This window comes from Myxocyprinus asiaticus, chromosome 50 (genome assembly GCF_019703515.2).
Source record: "Myxocyprinus asiaticus isolate MX2 ecotype Aquarium Trade chromosome 50, UBuf_Myxa_2, whole genome shotgun sequence".
Classification (NCBI taxonomy): domain Eukaryota; kingdom Metazoa; phylum Chordata; class Actinopteri; order Cypriniformes; family Catostomidae; genus Myxocyprinus; species Myxocyprinus asiaticus.
In genome coordinates, this window is record NC_059393.1 from 24,310,928 (window position 1) to 24,330,197 (window position 19,270).

The following is a 19,270-nucleotide window of genomic DNA, read 5'->3' on the forward strand; positions in this document are numbered from 1 at the left end:
ACAATATTATTTACTGCAGTCAATATAAATGCAAAGACATCATTTTCACAGTATGACATTATTTTTATTCACTTATTCTTTCACAAACAGTAGTCCATGTGCTGCGGTGATGGAGACGGGATCTGTTCCTCCTGTTACATCTTGATCATATTAGATCATCGTTAGATCATATTTGACCTCATATCTGTCACAGCGACAGCACTTTTTGGAGAACTTACCCATGTCATCATAGAGAAGAAACATACAGTAACTAAAATGACAGAGAAGATTTCTTAGTTTGAGATATTTTCTGTTCTATTACAGTCATGTACTGAGATCAGTATTTGAATAAAGATGATCTGTGCTGTGCACTTGACTCTGACTGACAGTATAAGACACATTCAGTAGTTGAACTGATCATTGGAGAGACATGTCTCATCAGAAACTGTATTATACAGCTGTAAACAGGTACATTAATGCATATAAAATCAAATTGTCGTTTGTTTTGTTGATTCAGTGGGTTTTGCTCATAGACGGTAAGACAATTATTTACATTTATAAACGATGAAGGGTGAAAGTGACGCAGTTTGGTTTGATCACTTTCAATTCAAATCCAAAGTTTTCCTCATATGTGAACATCAATGTGAGCTGAAATGGGATTATTAGTACATGTTTTTTGCTATTTTAAGGACCGGATGTGTGTCAAACACGTCTTTATCTCATGATCAGATAACGATGAAATGTTTGTTTAGAAATGTAATCAAACTCTGGCCTACATTTTACAATTATGTAGAATCTACAAACAGAATAATCTGTGATTCAGATGTTTTTATTTTATAGCTTCACTCCTGTTTTAGAGATTTCTCAAACCGGAAGTGACTTATTATTTAATTATTTTCAAATGTTATTATTTATCGGCGGTTTTATTATTTATCGGCGATTTTATATGGCTGTGAAGACGCCCTAATCTCCAATAACAACACTTTTTGGGCAGTTTTAGGTCAATTTGAGAGAAGCGCCCATAGTGAGCAGCTATTTTTCTGGGCAACAAAACAACCCGGAAGGGGCGGGACGGAGCGTTTGTTTGTAAACAGTAACTTCATCCATATGAATGTCATGGAGAACGTAAGTGGGACAAATGTGTGCCCAGCTGGGCATCCTGCATCAGACACATATAGGTGCCACTTTATGTAGCTCAAATGGGTCACACCAAGGCATTGTTCATCACTCCACCTGTAAAAACAAATAAATATCTTAGAATACAGTGGTCTGAAATGCCAACACAATTTCTAAATTAATTGCATTTATGATAAAACATATTAAAATGAACTTTCAACTTATTACACAGTAATTAGGGTAATGGTTTTCAGCAGACAGCATATTTAACTGGCCCACAGATGTTTTATACACAGAATAACAGTAGTTACCTGCTGTAGTTTCCTCAAGGATCTATTTCTACTTGATTTAACCCTTAAAATTGTTTTTGTTGGTGTAACCCAATTTTTCCGGTTGATTTAGTCATTTTTTTTACTTAAATAAAACCAGTTCATGTAGTTGTTACACATACGATGCACAATTGTTTTAGGTTATACATGTTTTAGGATACACTGAAGAAAACACAGCTGTGCTGATATAGGACCATAAAGCACTCTTGCTCGTGTGATATTGCTTTTATAAGACCTTCATCACGGAAAGGAACGATAGGACACAATTGCAGGATGGGTTTCAATTGATTGTTAGTAAAGATTTACTCCATCCAGCATTCTTTTGCTCTATATATGTCTTGAAGTATTGTTTTATTGAGTGAGAAATCACTTTAAATATGATTAATTGCCCGAGCTTTTCTAATGATTCTTAGCAGATTCAGACCGTTTAATCCGTTTGATCTGTTCTTCAAAAACAGTTTACACAAAAGAGTGATTCATTCCCAAATCAGGAATCTCTAATTCTGATTCTTTACAACCAACACAAAAACGGGACGCACAACATGATTGCTGAAATATTGTCAGGGTAAATATTTCTCATCTGCTTTGTCAGACAAGGATTTACCAGATAAGTTTTACTGGGTCAAAGCAGAAATGTAATTGGGCTTGTGAAATACTAATACAATAATAATCATCAGATCATATTTATTATTAAATATAGACTATCTATTAAAAATGATGACATACAGTATGTTGAATACAGGACACTGATTTGTAAATGTGCATACTACAGCATTAAATAAGTAGTGATTAATAACAATCAACAAAACGTTTAATATGTGATTAATTTCACATTGCTTTTATTAGTTCCATTGTAATTATATTAACATTAAATGTGAAAGCAGCTCAACAAAAAAACACAAATGTTGTGTAGTAACACCAATATAACTGCTGAAGAAAGTCTAAACTTTGTTCAGTGTATTGGACGTTTGTATTGAGGAGGTTTGAAAGACTTTGAATTAAATTTAATTAGTCTTTACTGACATCTAGAGGAAACACAACAGTTTTGTGTGCCATGTGGTGAGATATATATATATATATTCAATGGCACAAGAACAAGAGGTATTACACACAGTCACATCATTTATAACATAAAAGTTGCCAGAAAAAAAAGTACATAAAATTCATTGCTTTTAATACATTACATGTTTTCAGTGCTTTTTGATTTTTGGCTTGTTCCAAAAGGGTTATTTATGATTTAAAGTCATTTATAAAATGTAAAAAAATTGAGTTTACAAAGCGCCCATCTCTTCTTGTGTATATGATATTTTCCTAATAAAATAAATAACTGCACATTTACAGTGACGGGGACACTATACTGTAAAAAGGCACCGTCCTTCGGATGAGATGTTAAACTGAGGTCCTGACTCTCTGTGGTCATTAAAAATCCCAGGACACTTCTTGAAATGTGTAGGGGTGTAACCCTGGTGTTCTGGCCAAATTCCCCCCATTGGCCCTTCTCAGTCATGGCTTTCTAATAATCCCCATCCATTAATTGGCTCTATAAGTCCAGTCTCTCCTCTCCACCAATAACTGGTGTGTGGTGAGTGTACTGGTGTACTATGGCTGCTGTCACATCATCCAGATGGATGCTGCACACTGGTGGTGTTTGAGGAGAGTCCCCTGTTCTCTGTGTAAAGCACTTTGAGTGTAGTGTCAGAAAAGCACTATATAAATGTAACATTCATTCATTCATTAAACTATTTATTATTTTAGGTAACTATTATATCCATAAATGTAGATGGTCAAAGAAAATCCCACATTTTGGACAGTTTAAGTTTGAGCTCTATCAGTACCTTGAGACTTTGGAGGGTGTAAGGAACACCAAAGCAACAAAGACTCTGGACTGTTGGTGATCCTTGAACTTTTACCCATATTTTACACCCCTGCATCTATGGATTTTGTATATAGTTATTTATATTTTTCTGTTTCTTTGCTTGTTTATCTTTTTTCCTTTCAATTCTTCTGTTATGTGAACTTACAATAAAGCATTTAATAAATAAATAAATAAATAAAATACATAAGTACGTCATAAGCGCTCAGTTCCGGGATCGGATTCTGATCGCCATTTTGAATGTAGAACAGATAACTTTCACTTTCATTTGTCCAGAACATCGGATGAAAATGAAGTTCTTCTTTTATTCGCTCACTGTGTGTTTTTTACTCGATGATGGTAAGACATTGTTACATTCTTCCTATTAATGATAAAACATTCACAAAGTGACACAGCTTCATATAATGACCCCAAATGTGTTCGTCTGTGGGTTCCGTGTTGGCCTATATGAATGTCTCGAAGATTTAGGGTTGCCGCCCGTCCCGTAAAATGATTGTTCTGTATTTAAAGATGAAAATGACGCGATTTGTCCCGTATTTAAGATGGTCAGATGTCGTCACGATGAAATAATTCCAGATCGTCAATTTAACATCGATACAAGTTGGAAATGTTGCATAGGGTGGATAAGGGACCGTCTGAAAACCATATAAAAAAGAATATAAATCAGCATATTTAACTGGCCCACAGATGTTTTATACACAGAATAACAGTAGTTACCTGCTGTAGTTTCCTCAAGGATCTATTTCTACTTGATCAGTAGTTTGTACAGATTGTATGCATGAGGAGGGGATATACAGTATGAATGTGATGTGGATTGTATTGTGTGCATGGATGTGTACAAGACATACTTGAGAAAGATGTTAGTTTGTGTCATGAGTGAATGTTCTTCTTGTGTTTGTGTCATCTTGACAATATGACCTGTAAAAGAATCATTTTCACAGTGTTTTCCTGTTGTGCATCTTGAAGAGTGACTGTTCATTTGTGTCTCCAGGTGTGTTTGGTGTTGATGAAATGAAGACGTCAGTGTCAGTGATGGAGGGAGATTCTCCTACTTTACGCACTGCTGTTACTGGAATACAGAATGACAAATCCAATTCAGTTAAATGGTATTTTAATCTCAATCTCATAGCTCAAATCAGTGGAGATCTCAGTAAGTTCTGTACAGATGTGAAGTGTGATACTGGTCAGGAGAGATTCAGAGACAGACTGAAGCTGAACAATCAGACTGGATCTCTCACCATCAAGAACATCAGTATTACAGACTCTGGAGATTATCTACTGTGGACCATCATCAACAACACCATTAATGAGAAGACATTCACTGTCACCGTCCAACCTGGTGAGTCATTCAATGAGTGTTTAAAAACAAATATGATTAAATAATCTTCACTTTACCTGTATATTAATTCACATATAAATATAATCTCTTTTAAAAACACATGATTATCACAATATCCATTACAAAACAGAACAGCAGATGTTTAAAACTAAAGTGTCTTTACATTTTTAAAACAGTTTTAGTTCTGGTGAATATTCGATTGAAGCGGTTCAAATCCAGTAACACAGTTTCTCATTATTATTGACTCTTTTATTTCTTCTTCATTGGGGTTTTTAGTTCAAAGTGCAGAGGGTGTGATGAAAAATAATATGAACAATCATTTTATAAGCACAGAATGGACAAATGTTGTTTTTCAGTCAGGAAATCAAGAAAGATCATGTGCAATCTTTATTCATTTGACTCTGTTGTATTATAATCACACACAAAAATATTTTTTTAAAGTAGTAATGTTAAAATGCAGAAGTTTATAATTAAGGAATAACTGATGATGGACTGTCAAATTATGCATACACGAGGTGCTTTATTTTTCAATAATTTAATGAGCCGGAGTCAATTATTCCGCTTATACCACAGTTACCACACCTTTAGACATCGTTCAGGGTTTTATCTCAAGACATTTTCTGAGTTTCATCCCTAAAACGCCCTCGTGTGTCGAACTACAGTACTTTCTTCTGCCTTCTTGCACTTTTTTAAGCACTTACTGGAGTTAACAAGATATTTTCACACATCTTGGGGTGAATTTGGTGGTGCCTGGACAGATTGTGATTGAAACCGTCTCAATTTGTAGAATATTTTACATGCAGTCGAATGGTGGATTTTAATTAGCTTGGAAAAGACTTTAAATACATTTCCAGAGTCGAGCTTCAACAACCTTCCTTCTCAGGGGCTCAGACTTCTCCTTTAACCTTGGCATGATCTTACGTTCTTAAATACTTACGATCAAATCAGACCAGCTGTTGCATATGTGTGGCCTTATATTAAAGGAATATTCCTTGTTCAGTAATTTATGTGCACAATTGTTTTCATTTCCTCAGTTCTGTCCTCTACTATGGTGGGGGTTTTTCACCCAAAAGAAGAAACTGTTGATGTGTTTCAGGTGTGTCTGGTGCTGAAATGAAGATAAAGTTGATGATTGAAGGAGATTCTGTCACTCTACACACTAATGATACTGTAAAACAGGGAGATGTTGTGATGACGTGGTATTTCAATGACACTCGTATAGCTGAAATGAATGAAGATCCCAGTAAGAACTGTACAGATGTGACGTGTGATGAAGGTGCTGAGAGATTCAGAGACAGACTGAAGATTGACCATCAGACTGGAGATCTCACTATCACAAACACCACAACTACAGACTCTGGACTTTATCAACTAGAGATCAGCAGCAGTATCAGCAGCAGCTGCAGCGTAAAGAGCTTCAGTGTTAATGTCAGCGGTGAGGACGATTTCATCATTTAATGCATTTTCCCACGACGTCTTTTTAAATCAACTCAGTAATTCTTTCATCAGAGCACTTTGTACTTTTTATTGATTAAATATATTCATTTATTGAACAGTTTCTATTGTCAATAGAGATACGTTGCAGTAGCAGATCTTCAGTTGTTATAAAGAGCTGATGATTCATAGATCAGATCACATTCAGTGACACTAATGACTGTCTCTCTTCATCATTACAGTATCAGATAAACAAACTTCAGATCCAGATCTGTCTTCTAGTGATATAGCAGGAATATGTGTTGGTGTTGTTCTGGTTGTCGTTGTAACTGCTGGTGTGATTTATTATCGCTGTAAGATCTCAAGATGAGGACAAAATGGCAAGTATTACATACAGCTGATATAAAAGAGGAAAATATGAGATTAAATGAGTAAAAAGAGTCTTTAAATATGTGAAAATGTTTATTTTCATACTCAAAACTAACTGACAAAGAAAATCTGTGTTTAATTGAGTTTTTATTCAACAGGCATCGAGATGCAGCACAATGTTCAGGTAAGATACTACAGTATGTGCATTAAATCTTTCTGTCTCTCTTCCTGCAGAAAACTCTGAATTTACAACAGATTCAGATCAGTTTGATTTCATCTGAAGTGTTTCAGAGATTATTTTCTGTGTTTTACAGTTGTTGCATGTTAGATTGTTTGATAAGATCCCTGTGAGATCACGTGTAAAATCAAAGTCAAACTCTATCAATAGTCTTTTGTTTTAGACTGTTTAACACACATATTCCTCGAGACTTTAGTCACGATTGACAGCGTTAACTGGGGAAACAAATCATCCAAGTGTCTTGACACAAAAGGGAATTTGTGGACTTCTTATTCTTCAGAGCAAACTGATAAAACAATTAAATGTACCTTTAGGTTCAACACAAGGGCAATTAATCGGCCGTCTGTAAGCATGTTGCACTAAGCAAAAAAAGACTAATATGGTATGTGTAATATGATGATAATATAGTAACTATGATTCATTTTGTGGCTACTGTAAATTTACTACAAAATACCATGGTGAAACTATGTTTACTGTAGAAAAACATGGTTATTTTTTCTAAGGTAAGGTTAAGGTTAGGTTTAGTGGTAAGGGTTAATGTAGTGTGTCGGTGTGACTCTAAATAAACACACAGCAGTGATGCTCATATACTGTATGTTAGTGTTTAAATGTGGTGCAAGTAGTATCTGACACTGGGGTGTAAATAGCGTATACCATCGACATCTGCCTTTTTTATATCTGTAAATGAATTTGAACATGATAGATTTGGTATTTCAGCTTTTGATGCAATGCGCCGCTCACGTCCAGTGTAGACAGAGAGTTAGTCTCATTTTAATAAAGTATAATGAACTATACTGTAAAGTACACATACTGTAAAATAAAGTGCAACTCTTACTTTCTCAGTAAAATTACTCTAAACATTTAAAAAAAGACTTTATTGGGGGACTGGGTAGCTCAGCAAGTATTGACGCTGACTACCACACCTGGAGTCATGAGTTCGAATCCAGGGTGTGCTGAATGACTCCAGCCAGGTCTCCTAAGCAACCAAATTGGCCCAGTTGCTAAGGAGGGTAGAGTCACGTTGGGGTAACCTCCTCGTGGTTGCTACAATGTGGTTCTCGCTCTCGGTGGGGCGCGTGGTGAGTTGTGCGTGGATGCCACGGAGAATAGCGTGAAGCCTCCACACGCACTATGTCTCCACGGTAACGTGCTCAACAAGCCACGTGATAAGATGCACGGAGGCAACTGAGAGTCGTCCTCCGCCACCTGGATTGAGGTGAGTCACTACTCCACCACAAGGACTTAGAGCGCATTGGGAATTGGGCATTCCAGATTGGGGAGACAAATGGGAGAAAAAAAAGACTTTATTCACTTCAACAGTAAATGTCTGTTGTGTAAGTTTGAGCTATTTTCTGCCCTTCTGAAACACAAATCCTGTTCATTTCTTTTATCTTCTGTGAATCTGTGTTTTCTTACAGGAGGATGGCGGAGAGAACGAGATTCCTTTGAATATTTCAGGACAGGAGAGAGGACAGGAAAAGAGAGAGCGGATACAACTGAATGACTCGACAACAGTTTGGTCATCTGATGCATCATGAAGTGTCATTAATTAATCGTGTGTTATATAAGTGGAGTGTGTGTAAGAAGGGGACATGATGTGGTATTTATAAATATACTGTAGGTATCGATCAGGAATTCCGGCTGCTGTTCCGGTATAACGTTGCTCTGATGGAGGATCAGTTTCCTCACCTCAAATCCAAACCTCACTTACTATTGTGAAAGTGAAAGCTGACTCGAGATCAGTGCAGCTGAATTTATCTTCAATATGAGCCGGCACTGAGATGACTGATGATCATAAACTCATCAGACTCATGCCTTAAACTTGTGAAAAAGACTTTCTACTCTAGATTTTATCTTAACTTCCAAATATTCTCTTCTGCGCTGTGTTTGTCAGTGGGAACCGTATATGATTATGGCGTTTTGTTCATTTAAAGCGGTTCAACAGTTTAATTTTACTGCTGCTGGAAAGATTTGGTGCTTAATAGAAACAAAAAGCTCATACAGACTTTCTCTAGTCTTGAGTTGATTAATTATCAGAGTACTGGAATCTGATTCTCTGTGTAAAGAAAAGCTATACGTATATATATATATATATATATATATATATATATATATATATATATATATATATATATATATATATTGTCTTATTGTATATTTTTTGTATATAGTTATATTTTTATGCACTTTATTTTTATACTATTTTTTATTATTATCTCTGTCTTGTTGTTGTATTGTTTGTAAGTTTCTGTCAGCAAGACAAATTGCTTGTATGTGTGTAAGCACACTTGGCAATAAATCTCATTCTGATTCTGATTAAAATTGTTTATTTTCTTGTTAAACTTGATACACATTTTTACCTTTAATCATATGGTAAAATCATACTTTTTACATCTAAAAAAACTGCATGTATTATCTTGTTAATTTTTTAGTTTTTACTGTATTTGTTACGGTAATTAACAAATAGGCCATTAGAGGTAATGTGAATAAGGAGACTCTGGGTTGTCTTAGACCTGATGTTGCAATTAATGGAGTTAATATTACAGATAGGAGATGGAATAATTACTTTATTAAGAATTTACTAACAGAATATAGCCCCATATCTTCTAAAACATTTTGGTCATCGAGATTTGAGTGCACTGAGTGGAAATACGCATGGTTGTTGCCTAAAAAATATTGTATAATAAGGCGAGAGAAGTACATTTAAAATATTTCATCTGGTGTATCCTGTTAAAGCACTTTTCCGAAGATTTTGTACTGATTTAGATACCAAATGTGATTTTTGTGGGTTGGAGAAAGAGAATGTTGTCCAGTGCATTTATAGCAGAATATTTCGGGTCGATTTGGAAGGCCTTCTCTGTAAATCTTTAGGTATGAAAGTTAATCTTTCTGAAAAATATGTATTTTTTTTTATTTTGATAGATTACTACCAAATGTGGCCTTTTATTGTCAATCTTTGTCCGATTATGGGGAAATATTTTATGCATAAACAACAATGGGCTAAAGGAAAACCCAACTTTTTATTAAGGTAGAAATGAAACATTATATTGAGTTACTGCTTAGTTTGAAAAATAGTAAAGTAAAACGCACTAGATATCTATGTGAAGATTAAGTTATTTGTATGATGATCTCATACCAGTTTTTATTTATTAATTTTTTCGTTATATATTTGTTCAACAAATTGTTATATTTTGATATGCAAGTGATTATTGTGTTGTTTATTGATTATAATATGACTGTTATTAAAAAAATAAAAGATCAGTGTGTCCAAAGCGCTCAGTTTTCAGATCCGGGTTTCATGTCTGGTCACTCACCATTTTGATTAATCAGATGACTTTTATTTTCATTTGTTCAGAACATCGGATGAAAATGAAGTTCTTCTTTTATTTGCTCACTGTGTGTTTTTTGCTTGATGATGGTAAAACATTGTTACATTCTTCCTATTAATGATAAAACATTCACAAAGTGACACAGCTTCATATAATGACCCCAAATGTGTTCGTCTAAATGAACAAAACGCCATAATCATATACGGTTCCCACCGACAAACACAGCGCAGAAGAGAATATTTGGAAGTTAAGATAAAATCTAGAGTAGAAAGTCTTCTTCACAAGTTTAAGGGATGAGTCTGATGAGTTTATGATCATCAGTCATCTCAGTGCCGGCTCATATTGAAGATAAATTCAGCTGCACTGATCTCGAGTCAGCTTTCACTTTCATAATAGTAAATGAGGTTTGGATTTGAGGTGAGGAAACTGATCCTCCAGCAGAGCAACATTATACCGGAACAGCAGCCGGAATTCCTGATCGATACCTACAGTATATTTATAAATACCACATCATGTCCCCTTCTTACACACACTCCACTTATATAACACACGATTAATTAATGACACTTCATGATGCATCAGATGACCAAACTGTTGTCGAGTCATTCAGTTGTATCCGCTCTCTCTTTTCCTGTCCTCTCTCCTGTCCTGAAATATTCAAAGGAATCTCGTTCTCTCCGCCATCCTCCTGTAAGAAAACACAGATTCACAGAAGATAAAAGAAATGAACAGGATTTGTGTTTCAGAAGGGCAGAAAATAGCTCAAACTTACACAACAGACATTTACTGTTGAAGTGAATAAAGTCTTTTTATAAATGTTTAATTTGACTGAGAAAGAAACAGTTGCACTTTTATTTTTTGATATCAAAAATGAAATTTCAACCAGTAAAATTATAATTCTCGTTTTATTTTCACTTGTAGAATTTCACAATTATCTGTCATTCACTCCTGATTAAAACACAATTAAAGATATCTAATTAATTCACTAGTTGGAATTTCAATTCTCATTTTTGATGTCTGTAATTTGGTTTTCTCTAGTGGAAATGATAATTTCAGATATCTGTAATGTGATTGTGACTAGTAAGAAAACCTTCAAAGAAACAAAATCAGAAAAATCAAATCTAACATGTTGAAATACATTTACAGATATAAAAAACACTTTCACTAGTAATAATTCCATTCCTGACATCAAAAATGAGCATTTGAACTTAAATTGAATTGTTGATATTTATATCCTGCATGTGATTAAAAACAGAAATGGCTTGAAATAGTTACTGGACATTTGTGACTTCAAATCAAATGTATAAAACAGAGTTTTGACTGTAAAATCTGATTATCAGTGCATCAATTACAAACACGGATGAATCAGCGGTGAGCTCAAGGGTGAATAACTTTATTATTGCTAAAACTGTATACGAATCAGCAGTGTTTTATTTCTTAGTGCATCACGCTCACTGACAGCAATTAATTGGCTTGTGTTCAATCTAAAGATTAATTTGATCGAATTATTAAATTTACTACAGTTTGCTCTGAAGAATAAGAAGTCCACAAATTCCCTTTTTCACTGCGACAGTCTCCACACACTTGGATGATTTGTTTCCCCAGTTAACGCTGTCAATCGTGACTAAAGTCTCGAGGAATATGTGTGTTAAACAGTCTAAAACAAAAGACTATTGATAGAGTTTGACTTTGATTTTACACGTGATCTCACAGGGATCTTATCAAACAATCTAACATGCAACAACTGTAAAACACAGAAAATAATCTCTGAAACGCTTCAGATGAAATCAAACTGATCTGAATCTGTTGTAAATTCAGAGTTTTCTGCAGGAAGAGAGACAGAAAGATTTAATGCACATACTGTAGTATCTTACCTGAACATTGTGCTGCATCTCGATGCCTGTTGAATAAAAACTCAATTAAACACAGATTTTCTTTGTCAGTTAGTTTTGAGTATGAAAATAAACATTTTCACATATTTAAAGACTCTTTTTACTCATTTAATCTCATATTTTCCTCTTTTATATCAGCTGTATGTAATACTTGCCATTTTGTCCTCGTCTTGAGATCTTACAGCGATAATAAATCACACCAGCAGTTACAACGACAACCAGAACAACACCAACACATATTCCTGCTATATCACCAGAAGACAGACCTGGATCTGGAGTTTTTAAGTCTGATGCTGTAATGATGAAGAGAGACAGTCATTAGTGTCACTGAATGTGATCTGATCTATGAATCATCAGCTCTTTATAACAACTGAAGATCTGCTACTGCAATGTATCTCTATTGACAATAGAAACTGTTCAATAAATGAATATATTGAATCAATAAAAAGTACAAAGTGCTCTGATGAAAGAATTACTGAGTTGATTTAAAAAGACGTCGTGGGAAAATGCATTAAATGATGAAATCGTCCTCACCGCTGACATTAACACTGAAGCTCTTTACGCTGCAGCTGCTGCTGATACTGCTGCTGATCTCTAGTTGATAAAGTCCAGAGTCTGTAGTTGTGGTGTTTGTGATAGTGAGATCTCCAGTCTGATGGTCAATCTTCAGTCTGTCTCTGAATCTCTCAGCACCTTCATCACACGTCACATCTGTACAGCTCTTACTGGGATCTTCATTCATTTCAGCTATACGAGTGTCATTGAAATACCACGTCATCACAACATCTCCCTGTTTTACAGTATCATTAGTGTGTAGAGTGACAGAATCTCCTTCAATCATCGACTTTATCTTCATTTCAGCACCAGACACACCTGAAACACACATGAACAGTTTCTTCTTTTGGGCGAAAAACCCCCACCATAGTAGAGGACAGAACTGAGGAAATGAAAACTATTCTGCAAATAAATTACTGAACAAGGAATATTCCTTTAATATAAGGCCACACATATTCAACAGCTGGTCTGATTTGATTGTAAGTATTTAAGTACGTCACATCATGCCAAGATTAAAGGAGAAGTCTGAGCCCCTGAGAAGGAAGGTTGTTGAAGCTCGACTCTGGAAAGGTATTTAAAGTCTTTTCCAAGCTAAATAAAATTCACCATTCGACTGCATGTAAAATATTCTACAAATTGAGACGGTTTCAATCACAATCTGTCCAGGCACCACCAAATTCACCCCAAGATGTGTGAAAATATCTTGTTAACTCCAGTAAGTGCTTAAAAAAGTGCAAGAAGGCAGAAGAAAGTACTGTAGTTCGACACACGAGGGCGTTTTAGGGATGAAACTCAGAAAATGTCTTGAGATAAAACCCTGAACGATGTCTAAAGGTGTGGTAACTGTGGTATAAGAGGAATAATTGACTCCGGTTCCTTAAATTACTGAAAAATAAAGCACCTCGTGTATGCATAATGTATGACAGTCCGTCGTCAATTATTCCATAATTATAAACATCTGCATTTTAACATTACTAACTACTTTAAAAATATTTTTGTGTGATTATAATACAACAGAGTCAAATGAATAAAGATTGCACATGATCTTTCTTAAATTCCTGACTGAAAAACAACATTTGTCCATTCTGTGCTTATAAAATGATTGTTCATATTATTTTTCATCACACCCTCTGCACTTTGAACTAAAAACCCCAATGAAGAAGAAATAAAAGAGTCAATAATAATGAGAAACTGTGTTACTGGATTTGAACCGCTTCAATCGAATATTCACCAGAACTAAAACTGTTTTAAAAATGTAAAGACACTTTAGTTTTAAACATCTGCTGTTCTGTTTTGTAATGGATATTGTGATAATCATGTGTTTTTAAAAGAGATTATATTTATATGTGAATTAATATACAGGTAAAGTGAAGATTATTTAATCATATTTGTTTTTAAACATTCATTGAATGACTCACCAGGTTGGACGGTGACAGTGAATGTCTTCTCATTAATGGTGTTGTTGATGAAGGTCAGTAGATTATAATCTCCAGAGTCTGTAATACTGATGTTCTTGATGGTGAGAGATCCAGTCTGATTGTTCAGCTTCAGTCTGTCTCTGAATCTCTCCTGACCAGTCTCACACTTCACAGCTGTACAGAACTTACTGAGATCTCCATTGATTTGAGCTATGCGGATGCCATTAAAATACCATTTAATAAAATCTGATTTGTCATTTTGTATTCCAGTAACAGCAGTGTGTAAAGTAGGAGAATCTCCCTCCATCACTGACACTGACGTCTTCATTTCATCAACACCAAACACACCTGGAGACACAAATGAACAGTCACTCTTCAAGATGCACAACAGGAAAACACTGTGAAAATGATTCTTTTACAGGTCATATTGTCAAGATGACACAAACACAACAAGAACATTCACTCATGACACAAACTAACATCTTTCTCAAGTATGTCTTGTACACATCCATGCACACAATACAATCCACATCACATTCATACTGTATATCCCCTCCTCATGCATACAATCTGTACAAACTACTGCATTTTTAGGTGATTTTCTTCAGTGTATCCTGATAAAAATATTTCACCAGGTAAACTAAAACAATGTGCATCATATGTGTAACAACTACATGAACTGGTTTTACATAACTACATAACTGTGGTTTACAGCAGAGCTCAGGCAGCTTCGTCAGGCCAAAGAGGATGCTTACAGGAGTGGGGATAAAGTCTTGTACAATCAGGCCAGGAACACACTGAACAGGGAAATCAGAGTGGCAAAATGAAGATACTCTGAGAAGCTGAAAAACAAGTTTTCAGCTAACGACCCTGCATCAGTGTGGAGTGGCATGAAACAAATCAAAAATTACAGGACTCCTACCCCCAACCCTGTAGGGAACCAACAACTTCTACTGCAGATTTGAAATGCCCAATCTCACACCCCACACCCACTCTGACCTTCACTTCACACAAACACCTCCTGCAACCCCCTCCTCCCCCTCCTGCTACTCAACCTGTACTTAAGATCTGTGAAGATGATGTGAGCCGTGTATTTCTGAAACAAAAGACGAGGAAGGCTTCAGGCCCAGATGGCGTCTCACCAGCGTGTCTTCGATCCTGTGCTAACCAGCTGGCCCCCATCTTCACACAGATCTTCAATACATCACTGGAGCAGTGTGAAGTCCCATGCTGCTTCAAATGCTCAATCATTATTCCTGTCCCAAAGAAACCAAAAATCACAGGACTTAATGACTACAGACCTGTCGCCCTGACGTCTGTGGTCATGAAATCATTTGAGAGACTGGTGTTAGCCCACCTGAAGAACATCACTGGACCGTTTCTAGATCCCCTTCAATTTGCTTATCGAGCAAACAGGTCTGTGGATGATGCAGTCAACATAGGATTGCATCATATCCTGCAACATCTGGACAGACCAGGGACATATGCAAGGATCCTTTTTGTGGACTTCAGTTCAGCTTTCAGCACCATCATCCCAGCTATACTCCAGAATAAATTACACCAACTCTCTGTTCCCATGTCTATCTGTCAGTGGATTACCAGCTTTCTGATGGACAGGCAGCAGCTTGTGAGACAGGGGAAACTCACTTCTAGCCCCCCAGGGATGTGTGCTCTCCCCACTACTCTTCTCCCTCTACACCAATGACTGCATCGCCAAGGACCCCTCTGTCAAGCTCCTGAAGTTTGCAGATGACACCACTGTCATCGGCCTCATCCGAGATGACGATGAGTCTGCATAGAGAAGGGAGGTTGAATGGCTGGCTGTCTAGTGCAGTCAAAACAACCTTGAGCTGAACATGCTCAAAACAGTGGAAATCATTGTGGACTTTAGGAGGAACACCCCAACGCTGACCCCCTCACCATTCTAAACAGCACTGTGGCAGCAGTGGAGTCATTCAGGTTCCTGGGCACAACCATCTCACAGGACCTGAAGTGGGAGACCCACATTGACTCCACTGTGTAAAAGGTCCAGCAGAGGATGTACTTCCTTTGCCAGCTGAGGAAATTCAACCTGCCACAGGCGCTGCTGATACAGTTCTACTCAGCAGTCACTGAGTCTGTCCTCTGCACTTCAATAACTGTCTGGTTTGGTTCAGCTACTAAATCAGACATCAGAAGACCACAAAGGACAATTCGGACTGCTGAGAGGATTATTGGTTGCCCCCTGCCCCCCTTCAAGAACTATACACTTCCAGATTGAGGAAAAAGGCTGGAAAAATCACTCTGGACCCCACTCACCCTGCCCACTACCTTTTTGAACTGTTGCCTTCTGGCCGACGCTACAGAGCTCTGAGCACCAGAACCGTCAGGCACAGGAACAGTTTTTTCCCTCAGGCTATCCATCTCATGAACAGTTAAATTGCCCCATTGAGCAATAACTATGTGCAATACACAGTTTAGTCTTTCTTATATTTATCCAACACATCCAACCTCTTCTGCCATTTCATTCCTCTGAAAAAAAAATAATAAAATAAAATAAAACAAAATAAACATTTGCACTGTACATAACAGATTTGTATTTGCACTGTACATAACAGATTATATTAGATTTGCACTACCCATGTGTATGTATGTATGTATGTGTGTGTCTGTACATATGTGTATAATTCGTTTTTATTTTTTATTATTATCTATATCTTGTTGCTGTTTTTGTATTGTTGTACACTGGAAGCTCCTGTCACCAAATTCCTTGCATGTGTAAGCATACTTGGCAATAAAGCTCATTCTGATTCTGATTTAAGTAAAAAAAATTACTAAATCAACCTGAAAAATTGTGTTACACTGACGAAAACTATTTTAAGGGTTAGATCAAGTAGAAAAAGATCCTTGAGGTAAGTACAGCAGGTAACTACTGTTATTCTGTGTATAAAACATCTGTGGGCCAGTTAAATATGCTGTCTGCTGAAAACCATTACCCTAATTACTGTGTAATGAGTTGTAAGTTCATTTTAACATGTTTTATCATAAAGGCTATTTTCCCCCCTTTTTTTAATGATTTATATTATTATTTTTATCTATTTTTCAGACGGTCCCTTATCCACCCTATGCAACATTTCCAACTTATATCTTTGTTAAATTAACAATCTTGAACGATTTCAGCGTGACGACATCTGACCATCTTAAATACGGGACAAATCGCGTCATTTTCATCTTTAAATACAGAACAATCATTTTACGGGACGGGCGGCAACCCTAAATCTCCGCACATTCATATAGGCCAACACGGACCCCACAGACGAACACATTTGGGGTCATTATATGAAGCTGTGTCACTTTGTGAATGTTTTATCATTAATAGGAAGAATGTAACAATGTCTTACCATCATCGAGTAAAAAACACACAGTGAGCAAATAAAAGAGGACCTTCATTTTCATCCGATGTTCTGGAAAAAAATGTCCACATGTCGTCTGCGGCTTCGAGCTGTTTAGAAAATAATTTGTTCTATGTAAGAAATGTAACAAGACGAATATATACGACAGTAACTTTCCCACTTTAAACAACAATTAAAGTTCATAATAAATAACTAAAACTGACAATAGGCCCAAACCTCAGTTGATATACGTGATTTTCACATGATGAAAGTGAAAGCGCACCGGTCACTAGATGTCGCTCTCTATTTCTTTTCGTTAGTTCTCTTCTTTGTGCGTCCTCACACGTCACTTCCTGTTCCTGTTGCTGCTGGCGCCTAGCTCGAGTCTGTAGTTGTCGAAATCTATCTTAGAAAAGGGGATGTGGTTAAATCATTAGCAGAAGGGGTTTGAATGTGATGGACTATGAATGGAATGATAAAACTAAAATGGTTACAACAATTATTACTAAATAATGATGGATTCTGGTTTAATATTCCTTCTAAAGTTTTTAATAAATGTGGTGGGATTGACTTTTTACTTAGATGTGACTTCTGTACTGCTAAATTACCCATTAAGCTTTCTAATTTTCATCAGCAGGTCCTCCTTCATTGGAAATTGGTTTATAAGCACAATTTCACACCGCATTGTACTCCGATATATTGTAATAACAGATATATCTTGATTAAAAAGAAATCTATATGTTACTGCGACTGGGTAGAGAGAGGTATCTGGTCCATTGTACATTTGATGGATTCTAGAGGTAATCTTCTCAAGTACAATGATTTGAGTGACAAATATAATGTAAGTGTAGTGAAAAACAATATTCAGTGGTTATCAAGGCAATTCCACTAGCATTGGTGAAAATGGTAACAGGTATGTTTCTTTGTAATTATCCAAGTTCTTTTTGGGAATCATTTCAAAAATGGATATCGTGAAAAAAGGATGTTTATTCACCCAAGTTGATATACAATGATATTAAATTTGGTTTTTTTAATGGAGGACAAAAAAGGGAAACTATGTATAACAGGTTGCTTATTATGGCTAAACAATTTATCCATAAATGTAGATTTATTAATGTCAGACCTCTGTTTCTAGTCTTCTTGAATGAATTAAAATATTATATAATTATATATGTGTATTGTATTTCGATTATATTCTATTGTTAATTGATTATGTTAGCCAGATCTTGATTTGTTCTCAATAAAGTTGCATTTAAAAAAAAAAAGTATTTTAATGTCAATAAAAGTTATTATAAATGGTTTATCTATGGTGTACAGTGAAAAAAGTATGTGGGTTATTTTCTGAAATATCGGCAAAACAAGTTTAAACTTGATTCAATGAGCCTGTATGATCATGTGGGACGTGTAACAGGTTAATGAAGACACATCCTCACATGTTTAACACACTTCTAAAGCCTAAGAAATGTCATATATAAAAATAAACACTACCACTAGACATGCAATATGTGTCTTTACTGCTTAAATTATTAACCCACATACAATAAATAATAATAATAATCTTCAATATGATCATATTCCATGTCAAAACTTAATAACAGCTGTTTTCCATTGAACAATATTATTTACTGCAGTCAATATAAATGCAAAGACATCATTTTCACAGTATGACATTATTTTTATTCACTTATTCTTTCACAAACAGTAGTCCATGTGCTGCGGTGATGGAGACGGGATCTGTTCCTCCTGTTACATCTTGATCATATTAGATCATCGTTAGATCATATTTGACCTCATATCTGTCACAGCGACAGCACTTTTTGGAGAACTTTCCCATGTCATCATAGAGAAGAAACATACAGTAACTAAAATGACAGAGAAGATTTCTTAGTTTGAGATATTTTCTGTTCTATTACAGTCATGTACTGAGATCAGTATTTGAATAAAGATGATCTGTGATGTGCACTTGACTCTGACTGACAGTATAAGACACATTCAGTAGTTGAACTGATCATTGGAGAGACATGTCTC

At 35.8% G+C, this 19,270-nt stretch overlaps 2 protein-coding genes across 2 annotated transcripts in view; one reads left to right on the forward strand and one right to left on the reverse strand.

Moving 5' to 3' along the window:
* Positions 1–19,270, reverse strand: part of LOC127438923 (uncharacterized) — an 81,386-nt gene that overhangs the window by 9,723 nt on the left and 52,393 nt on the right. Inside the window, exons 7-13 of the mRNA XM_051694828.1 lie at positions 17,480–17,648; positions 17,252–17,352; positions 15,014–15,127; positions 13,872–14,219; positions 12,433–12,771; positions 12,054–12,191; positions 11,881–11,906 (exon numbers count right to left, since the gene is read on the reverse strand). Coding sequence (XP_051550788.1) covers positions 11,881–11,906; positions 12,054–12,191; positions 12,433–12,771; positions 13,872–14,219; positions 15,014–15,127; positions 17,252–17,352; positions 17,480–17,648 — 1,235 coding nt within the window. The remainder of the gene's footprint in view (positions 1–11,880; positions 11,907–12,053; positions 12,192–12,432; positions 12,772–13,871; positions 14,220–15,013; positions 15,128–17,251; positions 17,353–17,479; positions 17,649–19,270) is intronic.
* On the forward strand, positions 77–10,404 carry LOC127439023 (uncharacterized). The gene is made up of 6 exons (XM_051695021.1): positions 77–515; positions 4,289–4,636; positions 5,733–6,071; positions 6,313–6,450; positions 6,598–6,623; positions 8,096–10,404. Exons 1-4 carry the CDS (start codon positions 410–412, stop codon positions 6,438–6,440), a joined length of 921 nt encoding a protein of 306 aa, XP_051550981.1. The 5' UTR covers positions 77–409; the 3' UTR covers positions 6,441–6,450; positions 6,598–6,623; positions 8,096–10,404.